This window comes from Anomalospiza imberbis, chromosome 2 (assembly GCF_031753505.1).
Source record: "Anomalospiza imberbis isolate Cuckoo-Finch-1a 21T00152 chromosome 2, ASM3175350v1, whole genome shotgun sequence".
NCBI lineage: Eukaryota > Metazoa > Chordata > Aves > Passeriformes > Viduidae > Anomalospiza > Anomalospiza imberbis.
In genome coordinates, this window is record NC_089682.1 from 45951675 (window position 1) to 45977677 (window position 26003).

The 26003-nt window shown below is 39.5% G+C and overlaps 1 protein-coding gene across 5 annotated transcripts in view; it reads left to right on the plus strand.

Annotated features, from left to right (window-relative positions):
- UVRAG (UV radiation resistance associated) overlaps positions 1 to 26003 on the plus strand; it is a 97608-nt gene that overhangs the window by 56447 nt on the left and 15158 nt on the right. For all 5 annotated transcript variants that reach the window (XM_068180778.1, XM_068180780.1, XM_068180777.1 and 2 more), the window contains 2 exons: positions 765 to 843; positions 19391 to 19482. In XM_068180778.1, coding sequence (XP_068036879.1) covers positions 765 to 843; positions 19391 to 19482 — 171 coding nt within the window. The remainder of the gene's footprint in view (positions 1 to 764; positions 844 to 19390; positions 19483 to 26003) is intronic.

Consider the following 26003-nt stretch of genomic DNA (forward strand, 5'->3'; position numbering starts at 1 on the left):
CAGAAACTGTCAAAGAGTTTCAATATATAAGGGACTAATGTTTTAGTTCTCTTGTCTCACTCAGCAGTGCCATGCTATGTTCTTACAAGCTATTTGCGACTTCTGGGTATTTAAAATGGTGAGCAGTATTTATTACATAGGAAAAATAAAGATCAGTAATAAAATATTTGCAAGGCCTATAGTGACCTATGATGCTGTGACTCAAGCCTTTGGTGTGTGTGTGAAGTTTGTTGAAAGGAATCACTTCTATTCTGAATGTTCTTCTGGTAAGTGAGCCTGCAAGTTTCTTCTCTGTGTAAAGGCCTTTGTGCTCTGTCAATCACAGGATAATGATCAAAAGAGAGCATCTTTTAAAAAAATACTTCTATTTGGAAATGAGCTAACCAAGTGTGACTGGGTGAATGCAGAGGGATAACATGGGATCTGGAATTGTGCTGTGTGCTTCTGAAATTACACTTTGATTGGTGAGAGGGATGTTGCAGCCCTCAGGGAATCATAAAGTGTCTTTTAAAAACCTGAAATACTTAAAAAAATGGAATTCTGTAGCTGAGTTTTGGCATCAGTTGTTAAATGCTGATTGACTGGAGTTGCAGAGGGTTCATAAATACATCCTGTGGAGGGGTTCCTGGGAGAAGTCAGCAAAGGAAGCTTTTTAAATTTTTACCTTCTCAGAAAAGGAATCTGGGGCTTTTTGAAGTTTACATAACCATCTGAATAATTTCACCTTAAATACTTTCCCCCCTCCCCTTTTTTTTCCCCATCAGATTTCCTTTATATGCAAAAGGAGGGGAGAAACTTCAGTTTGAATATGGAGTTTATCTTCTCAACAAAAATATAGCACAGGTTGGTACACTTGAGATTATTTTTTATTATTATTTATATGTATGCTCTGCTTGGTGTCAATATGATGTGAGTGTGCATGTGCTGTCCTGTGATGCTGCTCTCTGTGGTAAAAACCTGTGAACTAAGAAAAGTATCCTTGAAAACATAATTTTCACTTACCTTCAGCTTTGTGCTTTAAATTTTCTTCTGTGGTGCTTAGAGAAGGACTTGCCAGGTAACAATGAATCTTTTCAAATAGTACATTCTATGAGTCTATAGACTCCACACTGTTTTGAAAACTGTAAATATTCTCAGTTTTTTAATTCTGTCGTACCTGAAGATCTATTCATGTAATTCTTGCACATGTGTCTTTAATTTTGCTGTATTATTACTTCAGCTAGTATTCTACCCTTGTAAGAAAACACAATACATGTAAAATATGAAGTATTGCAAATGTGTGACTTTTATTTAAAAAGTTATCTAATCAACCTTATTTCCATGTTTTTAATGTATTTAAAAAAAACATCCTTTACTCTGAAAAATGCAAGAGACTTTGCAAACTTGTATTTGAGATGGCAGTACTACCTTCATCTAACACAAGAATTCAGAGAATGTTCAGAAAGCTGGTCTTAAAGAGGCCTGGCTGTTTCAATTGGTATGTAGTCCTAGGACAGGGTCAGCTGCTTTTATGCTGTCCCTGGTGATGTTCTGTGAAGAAAAGCCTGCAATATAAGTTCTGCTTAGTTCCAGTGCTTGACTGTCTTGACCACTAAAGACAGCTAATTTCTGACATTGAGTCCAAACCTGTCTTGCCTTTGTTTATATATATTATAATAATCTGATCCATTTAAGTCTCTTCCTCTTTGCAAACTTTTATGCATTGAAAAACCACTTTTCAACACTTATCTTGTCTCAGATTCTCCATCTGAAACCATATTTTTCTTGTAATGCAATGCCCAAAGTTGGATCCAGTGAGCTTTTTGCTTTCAAAACAGAGTAGGATGGGAGAAATGCTTCCTAAGTCTTGTCCTTTTATTTCCAGTTCATTGGGTTCTAATAGGTTTGTTCTCTTAAAAGCCTAGCAGAGTAAATGTTAAGATTCTGTGCAACCAACAGCCCCAGGTATCTTCTGCACAGCAGCACAACAGTCCATTCTGAATTTGCACAGGTTATTACATTTGTTGCAGTTCTGGAGACAGGCACACGACTGAACACACTGAGTTCAAGTGACAACAGTCCATTGATGGACTCCCCCTTTTATAGGGGGTTCAAAATTCCCACACTTGAACACCTGAGTGGTCGAGGTCTCAACACCACCCAGCTCACTGGCCAACTAGATGTCTGCATTCAGGATTGAATGGAATTGGCTGGATTCCCCTGTTTGAGTTAGAATCCAACCTATCATTGTCTTCCTGGGGACTTGTTTCCTTCTCCTCTTTAACGAACTAGGCTGGTCGAGTTGGGTCTGTTATGGCCAATCTTATCTGTGCAGCTTCAGACCAGCTGCAGCTGTCACAGCAGGTGGTTTGGTTAATTCACATTTTACATGCTGTATCTTGAATGTATTCTTGAAGATGAACTTTGTTGATCTTAATCATGTTTCTGCTTTGGTGGTATAACAGTAGAGGTTGAGAACTCAGTCTCAGCTTTATGCTGGCTACATCTGAGCCTATGCCCTATCCAGATTACCTAATTAAAATACTGGATAGAGCTAGAGTTCTGTTATTCCAGGTGGAATCCCATTTTGCCAGCACTTCAGTTGTAGTCATGAACCATTCCTTATTACACCCAAAGATACTTTCTCTGTATCCAGTTGTACTTCATCAATATCCCATTTCTCCGGCATGCTTGTGAGCATATTATAGCAGAAAATGCCAAGAGATTTAAATTCCAAGAGAAATAAGGCATTTCTGTTTCTAACCTGTTTGAAATTACATTAGTCTTACAGTTTTATTCTTGAAAAATATGACCTTTTTATGCTTAGTTTTTACTAGTTTTGTTTGTTTTTCCAGTTTTCTCTTCCATCACTTTTTGCCATTCCTTGTCCCAAATTGAAGTAAAGCTTCTGAATCTTTCTGTGTTGTTTGTTTTTTAAGCTTGGATTGCATTTACCATTTTCCAGACTTGCCCATGCTTAGTGTATTTTGGACAATAACCTCTGAAATTACTTAAAGGCTAAAATATCTTAAGACAAAGTTAATTGAGTCCTACTATCTTGGAAATTTGCTTAGCCAGGCTGTTAATGCATCTTAGAGTGTACCTCCTTGTTGGTGGTATTAGTAATGGCAGCCAGCTGTTCACACTTGACCTCTGGAGGGAAGATCAGTGAGAAAAAGGGATTAGTCTTTCCCTCAAATGCTTTGATAGATCTCTCTCTTCATTACTATCAAATCTGTGCTTTCCTTAACGCGACTGCTCTTTACTTTTCTCGGCCCCGGTCAGCTCCCGAATGCCCGGCTTGGGCGTCTCAGCTTTTCGTCGGGGCCGGGGCTCGCCGCAGTTTCCGGGCGCTTTTGCTGCCGCACTCCGGGGTGGGCTGTTGGCCGCGCTTTGCCGTCGGCGCAAGGGAAGAAACAAAGAGACAGGGAATTCATCCAAATACGTCTGCGTGGCGGCTGGATGCTTTATTGGCTGCGAGAGCTGCGGTGGAAAAGTTGCAGCCGCTCCCAGCTTCGCATGGACGCAAATGGCCTTGAGCATGCCGAGGAGTGGGATCAAATAGGGGAGGGACAGGGCGGACGGGGAGCCCTCCCACCCAATGGGTACAGACATCGTGGTGATGACGTGTACTACAGCAACCAATGGGAACACGGCAGGGGCGGACACGGGGCTTTGGGGAGAGTGGGATCACGAGAACGGGGAGACGGGCACGGAAACCACAGCAGTAGGGAAAAACCTGGGGGATGCACGAGGGTACAGAGAACTGGAAAACTAACAAAGAAAAAACCCATAATGTGAACCCAAACCTAGGATGCAACACCTTAATCTCTGCTTACTTGTTCATTCTGTAACTTGTGAGTCATGGTGTTGCTTGCTTTGCCTTTCAGCCCTTCTTTGTCTTTACCTTATTCTGGAGTTTGCCATTTAGTTATGTGATGCAAGCAAGAAGCTCTGTTACTTTTTTCATCAAAATGTTGAATTCTTCATTGAGCCCAAGATGGCTGTCTTTCCTGTTTGTGTAGTTTGGGTTACTTGACACTTGTGCCTGTAGTATTTTTTAATAGAAATTGTCACCACTTCTCTTGTTTTCCTGTTTAATCTCTTTGACTTGTCACCTCTGAGTTGTTACCACTTTTGGACCTACTGAAACCTCTCATTCTCATTTTCTTGTCCTGTTCCTGAAGGACTCTGGGTGATTGAACACACAGTCACTCAAGGCAACCCATGTTGCCTTCCAATTCCTTGCAGTTGGTTTCTGAAATTACTGGCATATGTTAAACTTATAAAAGTAAATGAAGGCTTTAAGTATGTATTAGTATAAAAAGAGTTTCCAGCTCTACTTGGGGTCATTGGTGCTGGTGCAAGCTAGTCAGTGGCTAGACTTCAGAGTGCTTAGTAGAACACTAGTGGTTCACATGTTAATGCTTCAGATTGTATGCTGTTGGATATAAAAACATAATAAAAGTAAATTGGAATTTCTGGGGGTGCTTCTACTGATTTAATCATGAAAGTGTTATGATGTCCACATAACTGTTGCAGTCACCTTTGTTTTGATGTCCTTGGTCAAATATTGCTGCTTTATATAGTTCTGCCAAGTGGAAATTCCACTGTGAAAGCAGAGCAGGTAGATAATGTGCAGAAATGCATCACAAAACCTCTGTGCTCTGGGGCTGACTTGACCTAAAAACCAAGATTGTCTTAGTTCTTGTATGTTTCTTGGGATGCTGAAACTGTTGAATTTACGTAGCTTTTAGCAGACCGTGTGGCTGCTTTCAGAGAAGTGTCCAGATATGCTTCGTTCTTGTGAACATGTGAAAAATTAGGTTTGGACAGAGAATGAGCAGCTGCCTCTCTCTTATCTCCAGACCATCACCCAAAGGTGTTTACCTTAATTCAGAGAACCAGTCCTCTTTGTCCGAATAAGTGTAAATCAGTTGCTTAATTCCCTCTGTGCTCTGGGAAGGTTGGAGGTGCCTGGGAAGAATAGTGGTGACTTCACTGGAGCATGAAAACAAGAGCCTGGGACTCTGTCACCTCATTTGAATCATTCATACAAGTTTTGAACACTGTAACAAAGAACCCAGAAAAACTCAATCAAATTAAAGAAATATTTTGAAATTATTTATATAAGCTTCCCTGGTTTCACAGATTTCTTTTTTTTCCTTTTACAATTATCAAAAACTCTGGCAGCAAGGAGAAATGTGAGTGTGGAAAAAGTGAGATGGGATTGATATTAAATAAAATTACTGGCATAAAAACTCTTCTAGAGATAAAGGGGTACTGTTTTGTAAAACAGCAGGATAATAACACTGGAAACCACATCTTGCACTCAGGAGAATTCAGCTGGAATTAGAAGCAGCCCAGTGCTGGCTTGGTAGAGTTTTTTTTGGAGAAACTTGCTTTGCTGTTACATTCCAAAGTTGAAACAATGTATGTTAATTCCAAGAGTTCATAATAACTTCCATCTGTATGTGAGCATGAATTGTTTCAATACCATATTTTCTGTTTGTAAAATTACATCCCTCACAAAGTTTACAGAGGAGCTTTTTGAATTGGATAACATTATCTAAGGCTGTAAATTTCCATTTAGGATTTCAGCTGTTTGACTCTCACTAGCATAGAAATGCAGGGGTTTTTTTAAAGATAAATTAGTCACTTTTGTCTAATAATACATATGAAAAAAATAACTATAATTATCAAAGGTGAAGTACAATAGAGTTGCTAAGAATGGGAGTGAATTGCACAGCTCTTCAAAGCATTAGACAGTGGGAGAACATTCAGCAAGTACTAGCCCCATAAACTCTGTAGCTCCTAGGTTAGGGATGTGCATGGAGTATCTGAGGCTTTAGTAGGAGAAAGAAGTGAACTCTTGTCCTGGTATTCACAGCGGAGTAATTGAGATTACACCATGAAAACCTCTTGTTATGGTGGATGAATATTAGGAAATCCCTGAAGCTTGGTGAGGTTTTTTGTGGGTAATAAGTGAACACAGAACAGGGTCAAAATGGCATCTCTCAGAGTTCTCTTTGTTCTGAACATACAATGTGGGTGGCACCCAGTTCTGCTGGGGCACAGACATGGACCTTGTGGAACTGAGCTCTCACCAGTGCTTGAGTAGTGGTCTTTCTGCTCTAGGTTTTTTCATCTCAAGAATTTAATTTATTTTTTTTTTTAACTTTGAAGTAGGGGTTATTGAGAGTGCAGTGACTTTGAGTTTGGAGACGCAGGCCTTTGAAAAGAAAGCATCTTTATTGCTGCTTTACTAGCTGCTTTGCTGTCTCTTTCCTTCATTCCCAGAGCCTTAATTGCTTCGACCTGACTTCAGTTTAGGTTCTTTATTACATATGATGAGCTGATCTTAATTTAGTGATCATCCTCCTTGAGGTGAGTGAGTCCCTGGTGAGCACACACAGTGTTACTGTGGGAGAACAACTTGCCCAAAATTGTACACCCAGAAAGTTGAGGGTGGTGAGGCCCTGGCACAGGTTGCCCAGAGAAGCTGTGGCTGCCCCACCCCTGGAGGTGGCCTAGGCCAGGTTGGATGAGGCTTGGAGCAGCCTGGTCTAGTGGAAGGTGTCCCTGCCCATGGCAGGGGGTTGGAATGAGATGAGCTTTAAGGTCCTTTCCAACCCAAACAATTCTGTGGTTCTATATTAAATTATTTCTGTCCAGTATTGGTCAATATGTCTAATGCATAAATTTATGATGTCTAGCCATTGAGGATAGCATGTCCATCTTGTTCATCAAAGTTCCAATTTCTTTAGGTGGTCAAGAGGTTATCTCTTGCATGATACTTGATAGGCATTATTCCTTGTCCAGTTCCCAGATTGCTTGTAGAGGACATAATTTCAATAGAGCTCAAAAGCTGGTTTCTTTAGGTACCAGTAAGAAGGGAGTTTACTGCAGCTATTTTCTTGCACAGGGCAGTCAAGTTATTTACACTCTTAAGTGTCAAATTATTTCCTATTTTAGTCAGCTATTGAAGGACATCAAATTAATTTACCTCTTAATCGTCTGGATTTCTTATTCTAAGTCTTATCTCAGCTTTACCGCAGAACCAGATGGCATCTGTATGACTCTTGTGAGACCCCTTTTATTCTTTTGCTGTGACCTTGGTCACTATCTCCATCTGGCTTTATTTGACATGGCCTCAGGAGTGGTGGTGTTCTGTCCTTGTCTAAATTAATGGCTCTTGAAAAGTAGACTTGTAAAACCAGGTGTCAAATCATTTGGATCATTTTACAACTCTTTGTTTTCCTACAGCCAACCCAAGGAGTGAATGTGTCTATTCTTACCTCAGTTCATAGAATCATAAAACAGTTTGAGTTGGAAGGGAACTTGAAGACCATCTTGTTCATGGGCAGGGACACCTCCCCTAGACCAGCACCCTCCTTGCTCCACCCCTAGACCAGGTTGCTCAAAGCCCTGTCCAGCCTGGCCTTGAACACTTCCAGGGATGAGGTAACCCCAGCTTCTCTGGGCAACATGTGCCAGGCCCTCACAACCTTCTGAATAAAGAATTTATTTCTAGTATCTAATCTAAATCTGCCCTCTTTTAGTTTAAATCTCTTCCCCTTTTCCTATCCTTGTCTGCCCATGTAAAAAGTTCATAGTTGATGTTTGTTAGCACAGTTTCTGCATATAGTGTCAGAGCATCACTTCCAAGTTTAGTGAAACCTGTGGAATTTGTTACACTGTATGAAATAAGGTTATTTTTTCTTCTGTTCAGCCTGAATGCCATGCTTAGAATTGTTTCACAGGGAAGGCTTCTTTTCTCATTTGTTTTGTCAGGCCATTATTGTGTTGTGTTAGACTGATACTCCTATTCACATTGGACTCACTTGCTCAGCCCTAGCCAAAGAATAGTTCCGCTATCATCTGACAATCATTAGCAATACATGAACTTTGCTGTTTGATATGAAAATAAAAAAATCATTCTCTTGTCAGCTCCCCCAAGGTTCTTTTTCTCATCAATAGAGTATAGATCCAGGGAAGTAACTAATGTCTAGCCCTCCTCTCGTGTGTCCACAGCCACTGTGTCCACATGGTGGCAGATGGCGTTTATGTGCTTTGTGTAATCTGCTTGAGAAGCTGAACAGCCAATGCTGCTTTCCTGGGAATGCTGCTATGTGGGCGAGTTGCTTGTCTAATGCACAAAGTAACATTCATAGAACCATAGAAGAAAGCCAAAATATTCGTTATATTGTAGGTGTAGTTAAAGTGCCATCTTCCTAATACCTGCATGGAATTAAAGTTGAATGCTTATATATTAGTGCCATATGTAAGAGGCTGAACTGAAACTCAGCTGTTAAATATGAAATGAAGCAAGAGGTTCAGTTTCTGGTTCTGTTAGACTATCAAACATGAGAGAAAATCAGCTCTATAATAGAAACAAAAAGCTTTTCCATGGCAAGTTGACCAGCAGAAATGTCTGGCCTAGAAATTGGTTTTGGCAATAAACACTAAGGAGTAGAAGTCTTTAAAGAGTTCTGTGGGTAGTGGTGGATATGCAGTGGTTATGGCCCTTTGAGTGTAGGGTACTGTGACTTGCACACTACATCTTTTATGAGGCCCCTAAACTAAGGTCATAAAACATACAGTTCAGAAAGAATGCACCAAGGCAAATTTAGCTACATACAGAAAAGTGTTCTTAAAAGAGCATAGGTTGAAGCCAGAGTCTAGTCATTGTCTTGTGAAGTGCCAGGTTTTCATTTCAATATTAAGAGGAAGGGGACTGCACCTGAAACACCACAAAGTACCTTCTCCGGCTGTGTAGAGCCAAAAGCTCTTAGGACAGGTTTCATTCCTGAAACTTTCCTAGGGTAACAGTGAGCTGATATTTAGCCAGATCATTTAGAATTGGGGAATTTATATATGTTTTTTGCAAACTTTTTGGAAAGGCTTTCTTTTTTCCTTTCCTGTCACCCATGCCAAGAAAAAATAGGTTTAAATGAGACTGGATTAGTTGTAACTGAAGTCCTGGCTTTCATTCAGCTGAAAGCCTGCCTATCCTTGTCTGTAGGCAAAGGCCAATATTAACTTGCTCTGTGAAGGAGCAGATCTTGGGTGTTCAACCCGTACAGATCCCAGCACCTTCCGCCTAAGCCCAGGCAGTGCTGGAGGCTCCTGCAGCTGTGGTGGGATAACCAGTGTTGTTGGGTGACTGGAGGGCTGAAGCACTTCTCATCTATGGACAGGCTGGGAGAGCTTGGGCTTTTCAACCTGGAGAAGAAACGGCTTTAGGAAGACCTCAGAGCCCCTTCCAATGCCTGAAGGGGCTCCAAGACTGCTGAAGAGGGACTTTGGAGAAGAGCCTGGAATTACAGGACAAGGGAGAATGGCTTCCCACTGCCAGAGGGCATGGTTAGATGGGATATCGAGCAGAAATTCTCGGCTGTGAGAGTGGTGAGGCCCTGGCACAGTTTGCCCAGAGAAGCTGTGGCTGCCCCACCCCTGGAGGTGTTTGAGGCCAGGCTGGACAGGTCTTGGAGCAATCTGGTCAAGGGGAAGGTATCTAGGCCCATGGTGGGGTGGGAGGGGGGTGGGTAGGACTGGATGAGCTTAAAAGTCCTTTCTAACCCAAGCTGTTCTGGGTTTCTTTGAATAGGAGAGATGACATCACCAGCTGTGCTTAGAGTCAGTCCTCCAAAATAGTTTTGTGGGACCAGCCTTGCAGGCATGTTCTGTGTGTTACATAGCTTTTGTACTGTGTAGCTGTCATCATCTTTGTGTATTAACTCTTCAGACTAAAAAGTTTCCTAAAAATGAGTATGTTTTTAAAATAGAACTAAATTGAGTAATCAAAAGGCAAATGGATTCCTGATATAGTTAATCTGACATAAACACATGTTGTCTGCCAGCTTCAGCTGCTTTGATGTATATATAAGTTCAATGTTATAAAATTGAAAGAGATAGGGAGGTGGGAAATCTGTTATCAAGCCCTGGCACAATGTATCAGTGTAGGAAAAAGGTGCAGTGTATAGTTTTTTTTAACTACTTGTGTGGGTGCACTGGAGGCAAAGCTGGACATTCAAATATAAAGTGTTCACATCTGTGGAATTCCAGGTCCTGCTTTTGGTAAGCCTGTTTCTTCCTTTGGAGCCTTCTCTCTTTCTGCCATGTGGCCTATTTCTTAATGGGTAAGAGAAATTATGGTAAAATGCACCTAATTTCTTAAAACTTTTCTTGCTTTAATGCATAAAAATTATTCTTATCTCTTATTTGCAAGCAAGTGACAAGCTGTGACTTGTAGGGTTTATATTTTTTTTTCCCTTCTGTTATTTTCACATTTCCCCCCACATTCTTTGTTCATCTGTTGTATAGTTTAATATGTATGTTTTGTCCTCCTTGGGTCAGGGTTCGTCTCATACTTCTGTGCGCAAGATTTGGCACATCAGGGCACAAAACCTATTTTGAAAGCTTTTGGTATGTCAGCTACTTAATCATCCATAAATGTCTTTCAGGTTTTTTATATTCTGGGGTTGAAGTTTAGAGCAAGTTGTTCTCCAGCAAATGGAATGAAATGGTCTGATATGTATGGACTCACTCATTTTTTGGTCAGTCCAGAATGTTTGGAAATCCAGAGCTTTAAAGTATTTTGTTTTTCAAGAGACTGGAAATACTAAAGGGGTTATTGCATCTCTCTTTGCTGGCCTTGTGTGTAATTAATTTGAATATTTGTGAAGTTAATATTGTGTAATTAGGAAAAAACCAAGCTCTGCTTCAATTTAGCATGTATAAGTTGATGTTTTCAGGAAGACCAGTGCTGAACTGTCCTTGGTTTAATGCTCTCTGACCTCAGCTTTTAAGTTTGAAATATCATCCATCACATGGGAAACCATTTCCTGTGTTGGTGTGTCTTACTGCCAAGTGGAGTTCACTGAATGCTGGTGTTATCCTGATAGGAAGCAAGTCTTTCATAGGTAAAACTGTTCATTCTGTACTCCTCAAATGAGAGGGCTTCCCATTTGATTCACAATCTGATCTTTTTTTAGAAGTCAGTCTCTTTTGTTCACTGACAGTAACGTAATAGATACCTGGAAAGCAGTTCAGCTGAAATGCAAGATGTGGCTGGGAGCAGAGAATCCCCAAATTCTTCTTCCATTTAAGCTCTGTGTCATGGGCTGAATCACTTGCTCTTTGGGCTCACAAACCTGCATGAATGAATGGCCAGAAGCTCAATTCCAGCCATTTAAAACAAGGGCTTTCCCGACACAACATGAAAGGGCAAATAGCTGAAAGATTTTATAACATCCAATGGAGCTCATTGTTTGCCCACTGAAATAATTCTGTGGGTTCCTTTCCTGTAACATCTTAAGGTAGAGGGTAGAGCTGGACAGATGTCATATGGGAAAATTACCTGATTTTGGATTTCTTAAAATGTGAAAGTAACAGAGAAGTGGAGGAGGAGTGTGTAGCCCTATAACCCTAACCATACATTTTCTCTGATTTCCATTCAGGACAAGGTGGGAGAGTTCTCTGTATATAACTGTATTCCCTGAGAATATTGCCCTTCTGGTATTCGTAGGTTCATATGTAGGTAAAAAGCAAACTTCAGGTATGCAAATTACATTTGGGGAGCTAAACACACACAGAAAATTTCATGTTTAAGATGGGGGCACAGAATGTTACTTATCTTTCTCCTATTGACTTTTGCATGTCTGACCTCTTGTTCTGTGCCTGATCTAATGATTTTTAATACAAAAGCTCAGGATGAATGAAGTCACAGGATATAAGTGTGCCCATTTCCTATAATCCAGTGAATATCAATTAGTGATATTGAACCCTTTTGAGAAGCTCTGACCTGAAACTATAAAGGTTATGTGCTCTATAGTTTCATCTCATCAAGCTATAAATGCAGCAAGACTGCAGTAAACATGATTTTAGTTATTTGAGTGCTTCACTGAGGAGTGGGGGAAGCTTTTTGGAGGCTGGTAACTGTTCTGTCTTCTAAATTGCCTTTTTAATGTTCTTTTATGAAACAGTCATGTCATATGAAGCATACCTTTATGGGCATGAGAGCCCATATATGTTAGTTTGTGTAACAAGCCCAGTAACGACTAAGTTTTACAGGAATACTTTACTTATAAGACTGGGTATTTCTCCCAGCCTGTCTTTGACGATGGTTCCCCTTACTGGACACCAGACTGAAACCATGAAGGCTAATGTTTGAGACCTCTCTGGAGGGGTGTTGTATTTACCTCAAGAAGAGAGAGTTCTTGAGGAAACACAGCTTTTTGGCTTATCTAAATGTTTAGTTCTACAGTGTGTTCTACATGTACTCAAACACATACTCCTATTTCCTTATTTTCTTGAGGTCTATCTCAATAAAAACTATTGCTGTGAAACCAAAATCCAGTATTAAATATTGTTGAAGTTTTAAAAATAAGAAGAAAACTGCTTAACAAATGTTTGGCAGAATAGTACAAGTTGCTGTGCATTTAGAATTGAGGCTGCTGCTGTCTTTGAATAAAGATCAGACTTTGTGTTTTGGTGAATGCAAAAGGAAGAATTAGCTTAATGTAATTCCAGGACAAATCAAATAAGGTGAAAGGGAATAAAGTCTGTTATCAGATGAGAATATAGTTTCTGTCATCACTTCTGAACCATTCCTGTATGTAGATTTCATGCATGAATTTCCCCTGCCTTTCAGATGGAAGTGAATTAAAATTCTCCAGGCTGAGAGGAGAGGAAGGGAGACAGGCTGTTCTTGGGGCAGGAAAAACCAGTGGTGAGAAAGTTTCCATCTCAGTTTGATGCAGTTTGTGAGAACTGAATCAGCCAGAGCTCTGTGGGAAAGTTTTGCTTGTTTTGGATATTTCTGAACTGTACTAGTGACTGTCTTGGTACAGGGATTGTGTAGCATCTCCAGTGTTAGTTATCACTGTTACAGGTCAAAGTGAGAGAGTGAGGGGCCCTCAACATCAGAAGGGCATGGACCTGTTAGAGTGACTAGAGTGGAGGCCACGGAGATGCTCCGAGGGCTGGAACCCCTTTGCTTTGGAGACAGCCAGGAGAGTTGGGGGTTCAGCCTGGAGAAGAGAAGGCTCCAGCGGGACCATAAAGCCCCTTCCAGTGCCTAAAGGGGCTCCAAGAGACCAGGAGAGGGACTGGAATGCCAGGACAAGGGACAACGTCTTCCCATTGCCAGAGGGCAGGTTTAGATAGGATATTGGGCAGAAATTCTTGGCTGTGAGAGTGGTGAGGCCCTGGCACAGTTTGTCCACAGAAGCTGTGGCTGCCCCAGGCCTGGAAGTGTTTGAGGCCAGGCTGGACAGGTCTTGGAGCAATCTGGTCCAGTGGAAGGTATCTAGGCCCATGGTGGGGGTGGGTAGGACTGGATGAGCTTAAAAGTCCTTTCCAACCCAAACCATTCTAGGATTTTGTGATAACAGGAAATTATCTTATTGATATCAGCATCTCCCTTGTAAATGTGGGACAAATCAGGTTAGTTCAGACTAAGCATGCTTTAAAAATTACTGGTTGTAAGTATCCTTCAATGGTATAGCATAAAATGCACTTATCTCCTTTTACTTCTTTCGTTGCTGTTTGTGTACCTTATTTGCTCTTGCTAAATCAAAATTGTGCTGGGAGACTTTTAAGATGGTTTTAGTGAAGGCTTTAGGCATGCTGAGTTGGCTTGAGGAACTTGAATGAGTATGTTCAATGGATTAATAAAGGACATGGGTCTTCAAGGATGTGGATGTAACTTGCTTTCTTGTTAGTTTAATACTCTTGAATGAGTTGCAAAGTAAACATCTGCTTTTCAGGTGTAACTCTGGGAGACGGACACCGGCATATATAGATGAGTCATAGTATCTACTGAAATAGCTGTTATATTTGAGCACTTTGTCTTGCTTGGATGAGGGCTGTCATTACTGTAGCAGTCCTCTATTTGCTCCTTCTGGAAGCAAGATTGAGAACTTCAAGACTTCAAAACTTGTTATAAACCCAGTGGTTATTTTTATTTTTTCAGCTCCTACTTCCCCAAGAATCTTAAAAAGTTTTAAAAATCCTTTTGTTATGTTTACTTTCAAACTGTAATTGATGCTTACTGATAGTCTTTTTAAGTATGAAAAATGAAAATGATTTTTAGATGCTTAGTTTAGAAGTACATTATCTGAAGAGCTATTGATACCACCACATGTTTCAATAATGTTGTAGCTTAAGCGTTTTTAAGTAAACCCACATAGGTGTTCAGAGCTAGAACAACTAGACAGATTCAATAAAACAAAGGCAAGCAAAAAATTTTATAATTGCTCCCAAAAGATATAAACACGTATCTTTTGTTTATATAGCAGCAGCATTATTTCACTGATCCCCCTGGTTGTGTATATAGCAACAGGCATTATAACAACATTTCCTGTTTTCTTTATTGCAGTGCTTAGTAATCTGAATCTCTGCCACTGTTCTGTCATATTCTGAAAAAGTCACCCAGGATCTTGTAAAACAATTAACTATGTCATTTTATTAAAACTTCTAAAACTTAGTATTTCTGTTTGACATTCTTAATATTTCAGTGTTTGACATTCTCTGAAAACCTTATGCAAATGCTTGGCTTGTGACCAGCTCTGCAAATTTGATTGAAACAATAGTTTTGCTTCTGTTTTTCTCTGTAGGTTTTCACATTTTTGGAACAGATGGGTTTTTTTTAAATTCTTGATGTTATCAAGAGAAGCTCCTCATATAGCTGAAAAGAATTCAAAATTGGTTTTGACTCCCTTAATATTGCAAGATCTTTGCATAGTGTAATAGTGGGTTGAGTCCACCTATTGTGTTGGTACCGGTACTGCTACAACATCAAAAACCAGTTGCCTACAATGGGGACTAAGGGAAATCCAAAATACAGCAGATTTTGGCATAGACTTGAATATTTTGCACAATATGTACTAAAATGGCTGATATTTTGAGCTTTAATGGCATGTTCTGGCTGTTAGACTGCTTCCACATGGCTTACAACAAGATGGATATGGCTGGGGAAACAATGTGAGAAATGATGAATAGATGAGGTTAGAATTGGAGTAATTCTGCACTCTCCCCGCCAAAAAAAGATACTTGAGCCCAACTACTCTGTGGTTTCTGGCTGTAAGTAAATATATATGCTTGTATACAATTAGTTATTACATCCTGCTGCAAGAATTAGGATAGGAAGTGGACAGTTGTTTTTTGCACATAAATGCAGGATATCATTGTTTTTCTTAAGAGTAGGCATAGAGTGGCAAACCTCCTAATTTTGATCATGGGTGCAACCTGTAATTACCCAGGAATAGAAAGATAACTAATTAGTAAAGCCAACTTGATTGAAAAACTTCAGTAGTCCTCATACTTCTTATAGACTCCATAAGAAAGTAGCTGAACTTTTGCAGGTTTGTATTTTAATTAGTTAACAAATGATGTATCTCTACTGGTAGACTTGATGAATGAACATTTTGCTGCAGAATTGTTTCCTTTAGGAAGGCAGTAAGATTTTCTGTTGTCTAACATGATTTTAGGTCATGATTTTTAAGTCTAACAGTCCAGTTGATAAAATGAATCCATGGAAGCTGTTTGGTTGGCAGTGGAGTAGAGATGCTCAGATTGGAGCTGGTTCACTGCTGGTTCGCTCACTTACCTTCCAGTGTAAGTTCAGACCACTGCAGAGAGGAAAATACAGGTAAAAATTGAAGCAACTGAATATTATTTTTTCTCATCTTGGAGTGTAAAATAATTATGCCTATTTTGTTACAATTTAACTTCAGTTTGTCATGCCTCACCTACATCTAATGCTGTGGTTTTGTTGGTATTAGTTTTTAAAGGAAATTTAGTCTTTAAACACTTTATTAGAAAGCTAATACAGTTTTTTTTAAGAATAAATCTACCATTTACTCTGAGAACCATTGTTTAAATGCAGCTTATTTTAACATTTATGGTTTTCTGTGATGTTGGAATATATAGGTATATTAGAAAATATCCACTGGTATGATAAGCTGGTTTTCTGTAGAGAAGTTGGCCTTAAAGTAAGTGTATTATCCCATTTCTTGACATTCTCTGTACAGATAATTCTTTAAGTTCTTCTGCCTTGAACTGTTTTTAAAATATGATGCATCTTGTCTCCCGTATCTTGTTTCTCTGGAGTAAGTATTGTTAGTAACAAATATGAGAGCAGAACTTGGGAAAACAAAGCTGTGCATAGGAGCTAAATATTGGTATAGAAATCAGAATTAATATTTTATCACTGGAACATCATTAATGATTTACTCAAAGTCCTGTGGAGAATACGTGGTCTTCTATGTGAATGCAAATTTTGGACACTTCTTCAATTAAAATAGGCACATTTTCTTTGGATGCTGGGTCTGTAATATCCTGAAGAATCAGTCTGATCTTTAAAATTTTAAATAAAATGCTGCTTTTGAAAATTATTGCATTGGAAACTTAATGTGGAGATGGGTGACTTTTAATAGCAACAATTGAAATTTGAACAGTTTCTTAGGAGAATCAAGACAGCACATGATTACCTCTGTCTGCTCTTGTTTTCCTGCCCTCTTAATTCTTATAGGCAAAGCAGCTTCTTCCTTCATTTTTCTCTTTTTAAATTTGATTTTGATGTTAAGAAGTACTTGTGTGAATCTTACTGTAACAAGTCACAGGGAATCATAGAATGGTGTGGACTGGAACAGATCTTAAAGATCATCCAATTCCGCCCTCCTGTCATGGGCAGGGAAACCCCCTCTAGATCAGGTTGCGCCAACCCCCATCCAACCTGGCCATGAGGCCCCATCCTTCCAAACATGGGGCACTCCCAGCTTCTCTGAGCAACCTGTGCCAGGGCCTCACCACCCTCACAGCCAAGAATTTCTTCCCAGTATTCCATCTAATCCTGTCCTCTCTTAGTTTGAAGTCAGTCCCCCTTGTCCTGTCATTTCAGGCCCTTGTCCAAAGTCCCTCTCCAGCTCTTGGAGCCCCTCTAGGCACTGGAAGGGGCTCTGAGGTCTCCCTAATGCCTTCTACTCCAGGCTGAACACCCCTAGCTCTCCCAGCTTGTCTTCAGAGCAGAGGTGCTCCAGCAACCCTTCGTGTATCACCATGGTGTCCTCTGGATTCAGTCCTTATGACTGTTGTTCAGTGCCTTACTATTTATTGGATGAGGTGGATTAACTGGCCCTGCATGTGTGGCGTTGGATGTTAAAAAAAATTAAACTTAAGGGAAGGTGTATGAGAAATGCTTTATGGATTGGGGAAAAAAGCCCAGTCCTTAATAATATTTGTTATTTTACATTGTCAGAGGTTAAGGAGAGGAGGAAGAGGAATTCTGATCTTTTAAGTAAAAAAAGTTAGTTTTAAGCTCCCTCCACCTCCTTGTTCACATTTATTTGGTATTGTACCTGTAGTGGCCTGCATCATGCAGCAAAGCAGAGATTTCTTTGTCAGGATATGTGAGACTACTACAGAATTTGCAAAGCAGGAGTTAACCTTTGCTGCATTAATGGAGTGATAATTTTGAATCCAGACTAAAACCCAATTCATCAGCTGATCCTTGAATGTCTTTTTCTGTCTCTAGAAGGCAGATAAGTTTTTAAGCGATTTCTGGGTTTGTAAATACATTAGCATCAGCTTGTATTGATGCAGACACAAGGCAGTATTGCTTTGCTTTTAATCTATTACAAAGCAAAATAGTATGCAGTTTATGAAGTTAAATAATAACTTTTTCTAGGGGTTTCATGAAACTTGTATCCTAACTTTACTTAATATGCATCTCTACTATTGGAAATAGGAAAATGTGTTTTAGTAGAAGCAGTGGTTTTGCTCATGTTTAGATACTGGGGTCTCCCATGAATTCTTCTGATCTTGGCTGTTGGAGAGATCCCTTAATTCATCTTATATTCGTGCTCTGAAACCTTAAAATGTAAGAATGACTATAAAAAAGAGTATTCCATGAACTTTTCGTTGTTGGAGGAGGAACAAATGTAAAGTTTTGAGGTTGGTGGGTTTTTTCTTCTTTATTTCTTTTGTTCCAGGCTAGTTCTCCAGTTAACCAATTCCACTGTAATCCCATCAGGAGAATGTGGTGATGATTTTGTAATTTATATTGTATGGTTGTCTTAATCCAGGTTCTGTCATTGTAGCAGAAAATATGAACCCAAGCCCACCATATGATTTGGCTTTGTCCATATGGACAAAATAAACTGTAATAAATGGCCAGCTGTTGTACAGTGCGGTACCGAGGGTGATTTTCTTCCAAAATAATTTTTCTTTCTGAAACTCAGACAAGCATAAAAATCATTCCCAATTTCAGGAGTCTTTTTCTCTGAAAAACTGATTGTTTGGGAGAAGTCAAAAATTTTTGAAACATCAGATACTTTCCTGCATCTTGCTGCCAGGAGTTGTGGAAGCAGGTCTGTGATTCTAAACAAAAGAAATTTAACTTTGAGTGGGACTGTTCCATGTTTCACCAAGTAGCTCTATCAGCACTACATTTGTGCAGTTACTGTGTGTGCCTATGTTAGAGTCCAGCAGAGACTTCTAAAGCATGTTAATGTATGCTGAGAACTTCTTATTAAATTGGTAGTGCATCATTCCAGCAGCCTTAGAGATACTGGAATGTAGGTTGTTGGGGTTTTTTTTTGATATTTTAACCACACAAGGGATACATTTCTCTGCAAAGTTTCCTTGAAATTTTGAGATTCAAACTTGAAAGACAGACTTTTTCCCTTCCATGTGCTGTTTTCTTCAGAGGTATTTTTAATTTGGTGACTTGTTAAACATGGAGTTTATAATTCTCACCAGTGACAGTTATGTCATGTGGACGACGTAAGAACAACTTGTAGGAATCAATATCCAGGTTAAAGTATGTCAGTGTTTAAAGCCTTTCCCTTTGCTAAGTAGCATCTGATTGGAGTGCTGGATTTAATTATGATACTAATAACAGGCATTTAAATGGTGATATAAACTGTGTAAGGAGCACAGATATTGATCAGTTTTGTGACGATATGTATTTTTACTCATTGATGTTACTATAATAATTCTATTACTGATTCCAGTATACACTAATACACTCAGACTGACAAGTGCACACAAATAAATATTTGGAATTCATGAATACAGAATATTGGGATGGAATTTGGTGTCTTCCCATAATGGCCGTGTTTTTATTAACCTGTGAAACTGCTCTCCTGTTGCAGATAGTAAATGGAGAAAGTGTAAGGAAGTTTAAGAGTCAGGTTGTCTGATTATTTTTTCCCTGTTCTTGGGTGGGTTTCCTAATACAAGTAGTAAATGGACCATTTTCTTAAAGGGAATAAATATCTTGGAACTGCTGGATAATAATCCTAAACTCTCTAAAATCCAGTGACTTAACTGACCATGATGTTGTGTTCTTTGGGATTTGGAAAGCTGTGCTAATTTTAGGATTTTTTTTTTTCTGGTTTTGTAGCTTAGATACCAGCATGGGCTGAGTACTCCAGATCTAAGGCAAACTCTTCCTAACCTGAAAAATTTCATGGAGCTTGGGCTGATGGTTAGGTGGTAAGTATTTTTTATAATTTATAAGAGGTGGTTGCTACAAAAAAATTGAAGGTAAGAATTTGTCTCAAACAAGCAGCTTGTCTTCACAAGCTGAGCATGCTTGGCGAGATTATGACCTTCCCAAAATACAGACTCTCTAACTGTCCACAACATTCTACTGTTTTCTTACGCTTTTACAAGTTTTTCTATATGATGGGCCCACAACCCTTCTCAGAGGTTGATGTAGCAAGGGAATCCAGTTTGAAAAAACAATGTTCTTCACTAGAGAGAGGTGAATTAATTGTTGTCTTAAGACTGTATTTAATATTTAGTAGCAGGTGCACCTTCTGTATCAAACTTCTTAAGCAGAACAAGTCATAGCCTGGGCAGTCTCTGATTGTGTAATTCAAGTAAGCTGCATAGAGGAATCTGAATGAAAAACAAAACAACTTCTCTGTAATATAATTGCTGCTAATGAAACTAGTTGTTGCATGTTCATTGTTGTTGCTAAATGAGAAGCTACTTTAATAAATAACTGAAGGTTATAGTATCTTCCAGGGAAATCCCATGTACTTCTGTTCTGATTCACTCTGGAGGATTCAGACTCATCTTTCACTGTCTGCAGAAAATCAAATCAGACAGGTTTCTATGTTTTAAGGCTAAAGTTAGTTTAGGTTTATCTTGCAGCAGTTGTTTGAGCAGGAGGTTGAACCAGTTCTCCTTAAACGGAGGTGAACTTTACTAAATGTGAAGCACAGTTTACTACCCAGTGTATTTCAACAAGTGATGGTTTTAATTTATGCTCTTTGAATTGCATGCACTCATGCAGTCTCTTGCTTTAAGCAATTATTTTGTCCTGCATTCTCATCTAATCATGGAATCATAGATTGGTTTTGTTTTCCTGCCTTCTTAACTCTCATGAGCAAAGCACTTTCTTCTCCATACCTTCTCCTCTTTTTAAATTTGATTTTTGATCTTGAAAAGTACTTGTGTGAATCCTACTGTAACAGGTCACAGGGAATAATAAAATGCTTTGGGCTGGAAAGACCTTCAAGACCATCCACTTCCCACCCCTTGCCATGGACAGGGACACCTTCCCTAGACCAGCACCCTCCTTACTCCACCCCTAGACCAGATTGCTCCAAACTCCATCCAACCTGGCCTTGAACATATCCAGGGATGGGGCAGCCCCAGCTTCTCTGAGCAGCCTGTGCCAAGGCCTTACCACCCTCACAGGGAAGAATTTTTTCCCAGTATTCCATCTACCCCTTCTCTCTGGCAGTGGAAAGCCATTCCCTCTTGTCCTGTCATTCTAGGCTCTTGTCCAAGGTCCCTCTGCAGCTCACTTGGAGCCTCTTCAGGCACTGGCAGGGGCTTTAAGGTATCTGGAGCCTTCTCTTCTTCCAGGCTGATCACCCACACCTCCAGGCTGCTGTTTGGAGTCTTGGCTAAGGAAAACAAATATAGGAGTAGGAAAAGTTTCCACTGTGAGCAATAAAGTTTCCACTGTGAGTAAAAAGCATTGCCTGATGGAAATTTAACTCAGCCAACAGAGGAAGTAAATAGGTCCTGAGAAAAGGAAGCTCAGCCCCTTGTGCAGTTTTATTCTATAAGTAATTCAGGCACAGCTGAAAAGATTCTCCCTGCTTTTGTTTTTTTCTCTAGCAAGATGCATAAAGAAAAGCCTTCTTCATTGGGAAAATAGCACAGTGAGTTTTCGTATGGTATCCATCACAATAGTGTAAAAATCCTCAGATGATGTGTGGTCCCCTCAGAACATCTGAAAATGAAAGGCCAGACTGGGACATTTGTAGCACTTCTCTCAGTAGAGTGGGAGGGGTGCAGGTCATGGGTGTCTAGTACAGTCTTGAATAAGCAGAAGTGGGTTGACACTGGAACATATGAAATGGGAATAATTTTCAGTGTGGATACCTGTTCTTCCCTTCTGGCATGTGTCATCTCTGAGGAACTGATCTGGAAACTTTAATTATGCTTCGGAGGTTTTGGCACCATACAATCCTGTTGTTTTCTGTAGATGATGCACAATCATTAACGGAAAAAAGCACTTCTTTTTTTTTTTGGCTGGATAATATTTCTATGTAGGAATATTAAGCATAGTTCTTCTGGAGTATCCCATTCCCTTCTCCCCATGGATGTCTATGCCTCATTTCCTTCTCATGTCCAGAAGTTGTATGAATAGTGTTTTTGGTTTTTTTTTTTTCTGATGATTCCAATCAATGCTTCTTAGTGCTTCCTAATAATATAAATGGAAATGAGGCTTTACAGGGAGTCTATCTTGAGGGGAAAACTGGCTAGACTTTCATAACTGGGCAGAATACAGATGTCCACTGTCCTGTGGATAATATCTGATTACAAACATTGAAACAAGTAGACAAGCCACTAGCTGTTAATATGAATATTTGAAGGAATTTTTTGTTTTCAGGTTACTGTGAGTCATCTGATACCCTCTGACACAAACTGTAGTCATTAAATAATAAATAACATTTCCAGGTTATTCTTTGTTTGCAGGAGAAGAGCAGGGAGACAAGAGGTTTTCTTATCCATGTACTCATTTGCACTGCCTGATTTGTTTGATTCTCTTGCTGGTCTTCAGTTTCCTTTCTAAGCACTGTAGCTGGGTTTTACTGAATTTAAGTTCTGTCACCACCATAATCATTACCATTTTAGATTAAAAGCAAACCCAAAAAATCCTCCATGGCTTTTTTAGAAGAGCTCACTTATGCATCCATTAGAGCAAATTAGGCTGCAAAGTCTCTGCTTCAATCTTCTATAAGTTCCCCTGTTTTGCCTGGAGCTCTGGGCTAGCCTTTGACCCTTTGGAAGGTCTGCAGAGTCCAATGTTTTTCCATCAAAGTTTAGTGGCTGTTTCCCTGAGCCTGGTGAGATTTGTGTTGTTTTGGTTTCTCAGGCATTACACTTAAATTATTAATACATGTTTTCACATCCCAACTTGTGTGGTTTATTGCTGCAAGCTTGCAGGTCTGCAAGCTCTGCTTCCATCCTAATACCTCTCTCCTGGTACCAATATTCTGCTGTGTTTACTTTTGTCCCACCAATACTTTCTGTTTCCTTTTGGGAATACTTCTTTCTGTTTCCAGATCTTTTAGTCCTGGAGTTTCACTGGCCTCCAGAAAAGTAGCTCAGTTTTTTAGGTTAGCTTTTGTGGATGCAGAAGGCCCTATGCAGATTCTGTCTTAAATCCTTTTTCTTGTGAACAAACAGTTTATTCCAGCATTTAAGACCAAATCATAGAAAGGTTTGGATTGGAAGGGACCTTAAAGCCATGTTTTCCCAGACCATGGGCAGGGATACCTTCCACTAGACCAGGTTGTTCCAAGCCCTGTCCAACTTGGCCTTGAACACTTCCAGGGATGGGACAGTCACAGTTTCTGTGGGTAACCTGTGCCAGAGCCTTACCACCCTCATAGCCAAGAATTTCTAATCTCTAATCTAAATCTCACCTCTTCTAGTTTAAAACCCTCGAAGTCAAGAATTTCTTCCTAATTTCTAATCTAAATCTCCCCTCTTTTAGTTTAAAACTGTTTCCCCTTGTCCTGTCCCTCTCTGCCTCTTTAAAAAGTTGCTCACCCTGTTTTTCGTAAGTCCCCTTCAAATCCCCACTTTCATGTAGCCTGTCCATTTTTAACATTTTTAATTAAAATAGTTTTATTTCTTTTTGCATGTTCAGATTTATCTTTCCCAAGTTTAGGCTCTTTAGATTATGGTTGCATTAAATCAAGAGACTGACTCATTTTCTCTCCTATTCTTCAGCTTTTTTTTCCCTCTGTGTAATTTTTGAGGGATAGTATTTGTGATTAATAGAAGGTAAAGAACATGCTGCAAACCTGAGCATTTTTAATTAAACATTTTTAATTAAAATAGTTTTATTTCTTTTTGCATGTTCAGATTTATCTTTCCCAAGTTTAGGCTCTTTAGATTATGGTTGCATTAAATCAAGAGACTGACTCATTTTCTCTCCTATTCTTCAGCTTTTTTTTTCCCACTGTGTAATTTTTGAGGGATAGTATTTGTGATTAATAGAAGGTAAAGAACATGCTGCAAACCTGAGCAGTCCAGCAAGAAGATTTTTTTCTTAGTGAATAGACAGTAGACTTACCTAATGCTGGCAAATACACGATACTCCTTTTGAATGGCTTGTCTGTAGGCAGGGAGATGCCCTTTTGAGCTGCATTTAATGGCTTTCCTCAAAAATACTTGACTGCCAAAGCTTATATTTGTGTATTGAGGCTATGTCTTGATTAATATACTGCTAGAATCAAGAAGAGCCCAAAACTTCTTAGTTATGAAAACTGTGGTATCTTGATTTATGAAGATTTCATTTTTTAAAATGTGTTGCCGAATTTCTTAGCTGCCAAAAGATGCAGTTTCATCTTAACTTCATATTGGCAGCCTTCTTATTGCTATTGTACATTATTTTACCAATAATCTCTATGAAGGTGATAAACTATTACTGCTTTTTAGCACAGTTGACAGGATATTGGCTCTGAACTACTCATGGAGCTTCAAGTGTTTCAGATAGCTGTAAACCAACTAAAACACTTTAATTTAGTATTCTTACTGCCATGAGGTCATAGTTTACAACACAAAAAGATCAAATGATGTTTAGGTTTTTGCGGTTTTTTTAAAGCATTCTCATAGCAAAGAGTTGTAGCTGTTGATTTTGGCTTTTGGCCAGGCAATCAAAATTTAGTATTTTGTCCAGCTGTGATCCAGTAACGTTCCTCACAGGAGACTGTGATCCAGTAAGACTCCTCACAGGGGAGGAAAAGATACATATTTGAGCCTGTAAATTGTATTTTGTCCCTCATATTGCTTTACAGTTTCTCTGAGCCACTTGCACACAGATTAAATAATCACTTGTGAATCTGACTGAAGAAACCTTTTACCAAAACTGCAACCAGAATGGGTTCCCTAAGAAAATCATTTCAGAAATGTTTGTGTCTTACTTCAGTCACTTTATCTCACCTGTTTACAATGGGGAGTCTGTGTCTTCCACCTTAGGGCTAAGAATGCTCAAACTGACGATTTGTTAACTAGCGAAAGTTAATATTCTGGGAAGAAATAGCTACTTTCTCATTTTGCTGCCAGAAAAACTTAGAGCTGAAGTCAGACTGTTAGAATTGGCTTTTGAGATTTGGATACAATTGAAACATTGAAATTGGTGACCTGAGGCTTCTCATTGTTCTTTTTTTAATTTAGAAATCCTGCTTTCTGACAGGAACTATACATACCCATATGTGTAACCAGTTATAGTGTCATCCAACCTGATGACTGAGAGTCATCAGGCCCTAATGACAGTTAATCAAATTAGTTTTTATACTCCACAAGTCACAGGCCATTCCTTTTGGACAGACGTCCACACCTGTCTGTGTGTCTCAGGAGACCAACCAAGGGATTGTTGCTAGAAGCTGAATCAGCCCAACCTGAGTAATTCAGCTCAAGGCTGTGCTTTAGAGTAAAGGGCTGTGCTCCTGCAAGCCAAACCCTTTTCACTGGGGCCAATACCTGACAGTCTCTAAAGTCTGTGAGTAACTGGATGATAGTTTTCTAACATTACTCTGTTTTTTATATGCTTTTATATATTTTTATTAATTTCATGAGCTGTGAAGCTCAAAGGACAAGGGATTATATCTTTAAACTGATGGAGGGTGGGTTTAGTTTAGAAATCAGGAAGCAGTTCTTCCCTGTGAAGGTGGGGGAGCCTGTGTTCAAGGCCGGGTTGGATGGTGCTTGGAGCAACCTGGTCTAGTGGAAGGTGTCCCTGCCCATGGCAGGGGGATTGGACCTAGATGGTCTTGAAAGTCGCTTTCAAACCAGACCCTTCTGGGATTCTATTTTGGGATTCTTTCTCTGGACTTTACTTTGATGTGAATGCTGTGAATTCTGGTAACAGTACAGCCTCAAGGAAAACACAAATGGAATAGACACCCTCCATCAGCTTCTTGTTTTCATAGGTATTAGTAGCAGCCTTGTATTTCTGAGCTCTGTGCCTCTGTCTAAACATTACTTTTGAAACTTCAGCATGACTTCCATTCTCACCTGGAGGGAAAAACTGGGTTAAACTGTTTCCTGATAGCACAGGAAGAAAAGTTTAACCCACTGTACCCAGAGTCCTTATGGATTTGTTTTACTTGCCTGCAAGACTACGACCATTGTTCGACTTAAAAAAGAGCTATTATCTTTTTATGTTTGCCTGGTAGACACTTGTCACTCAGCCTGAGCTTGTTGCCTAGGTTGCCCCCTGTGACCAAGAAGAGGCATCCAGGGAAGATGACATTCCCACTGATCATAACTGGCTCTCAAACAGGGGATTACCACCCTTCTCTCATTTTTCTTCTCCAGTGACTGTGGAACTCTTGAATGGCTGATCTCTAAAACCCTTTATACATATTTACTTCTATCTAGATGCCTTAGATAATATTTGATAAACAGATAAACCATACTATTTACTTTATTCCTCCATTCTCAGATTTGGGAGGTTATCCCTGTATTTATTCCTG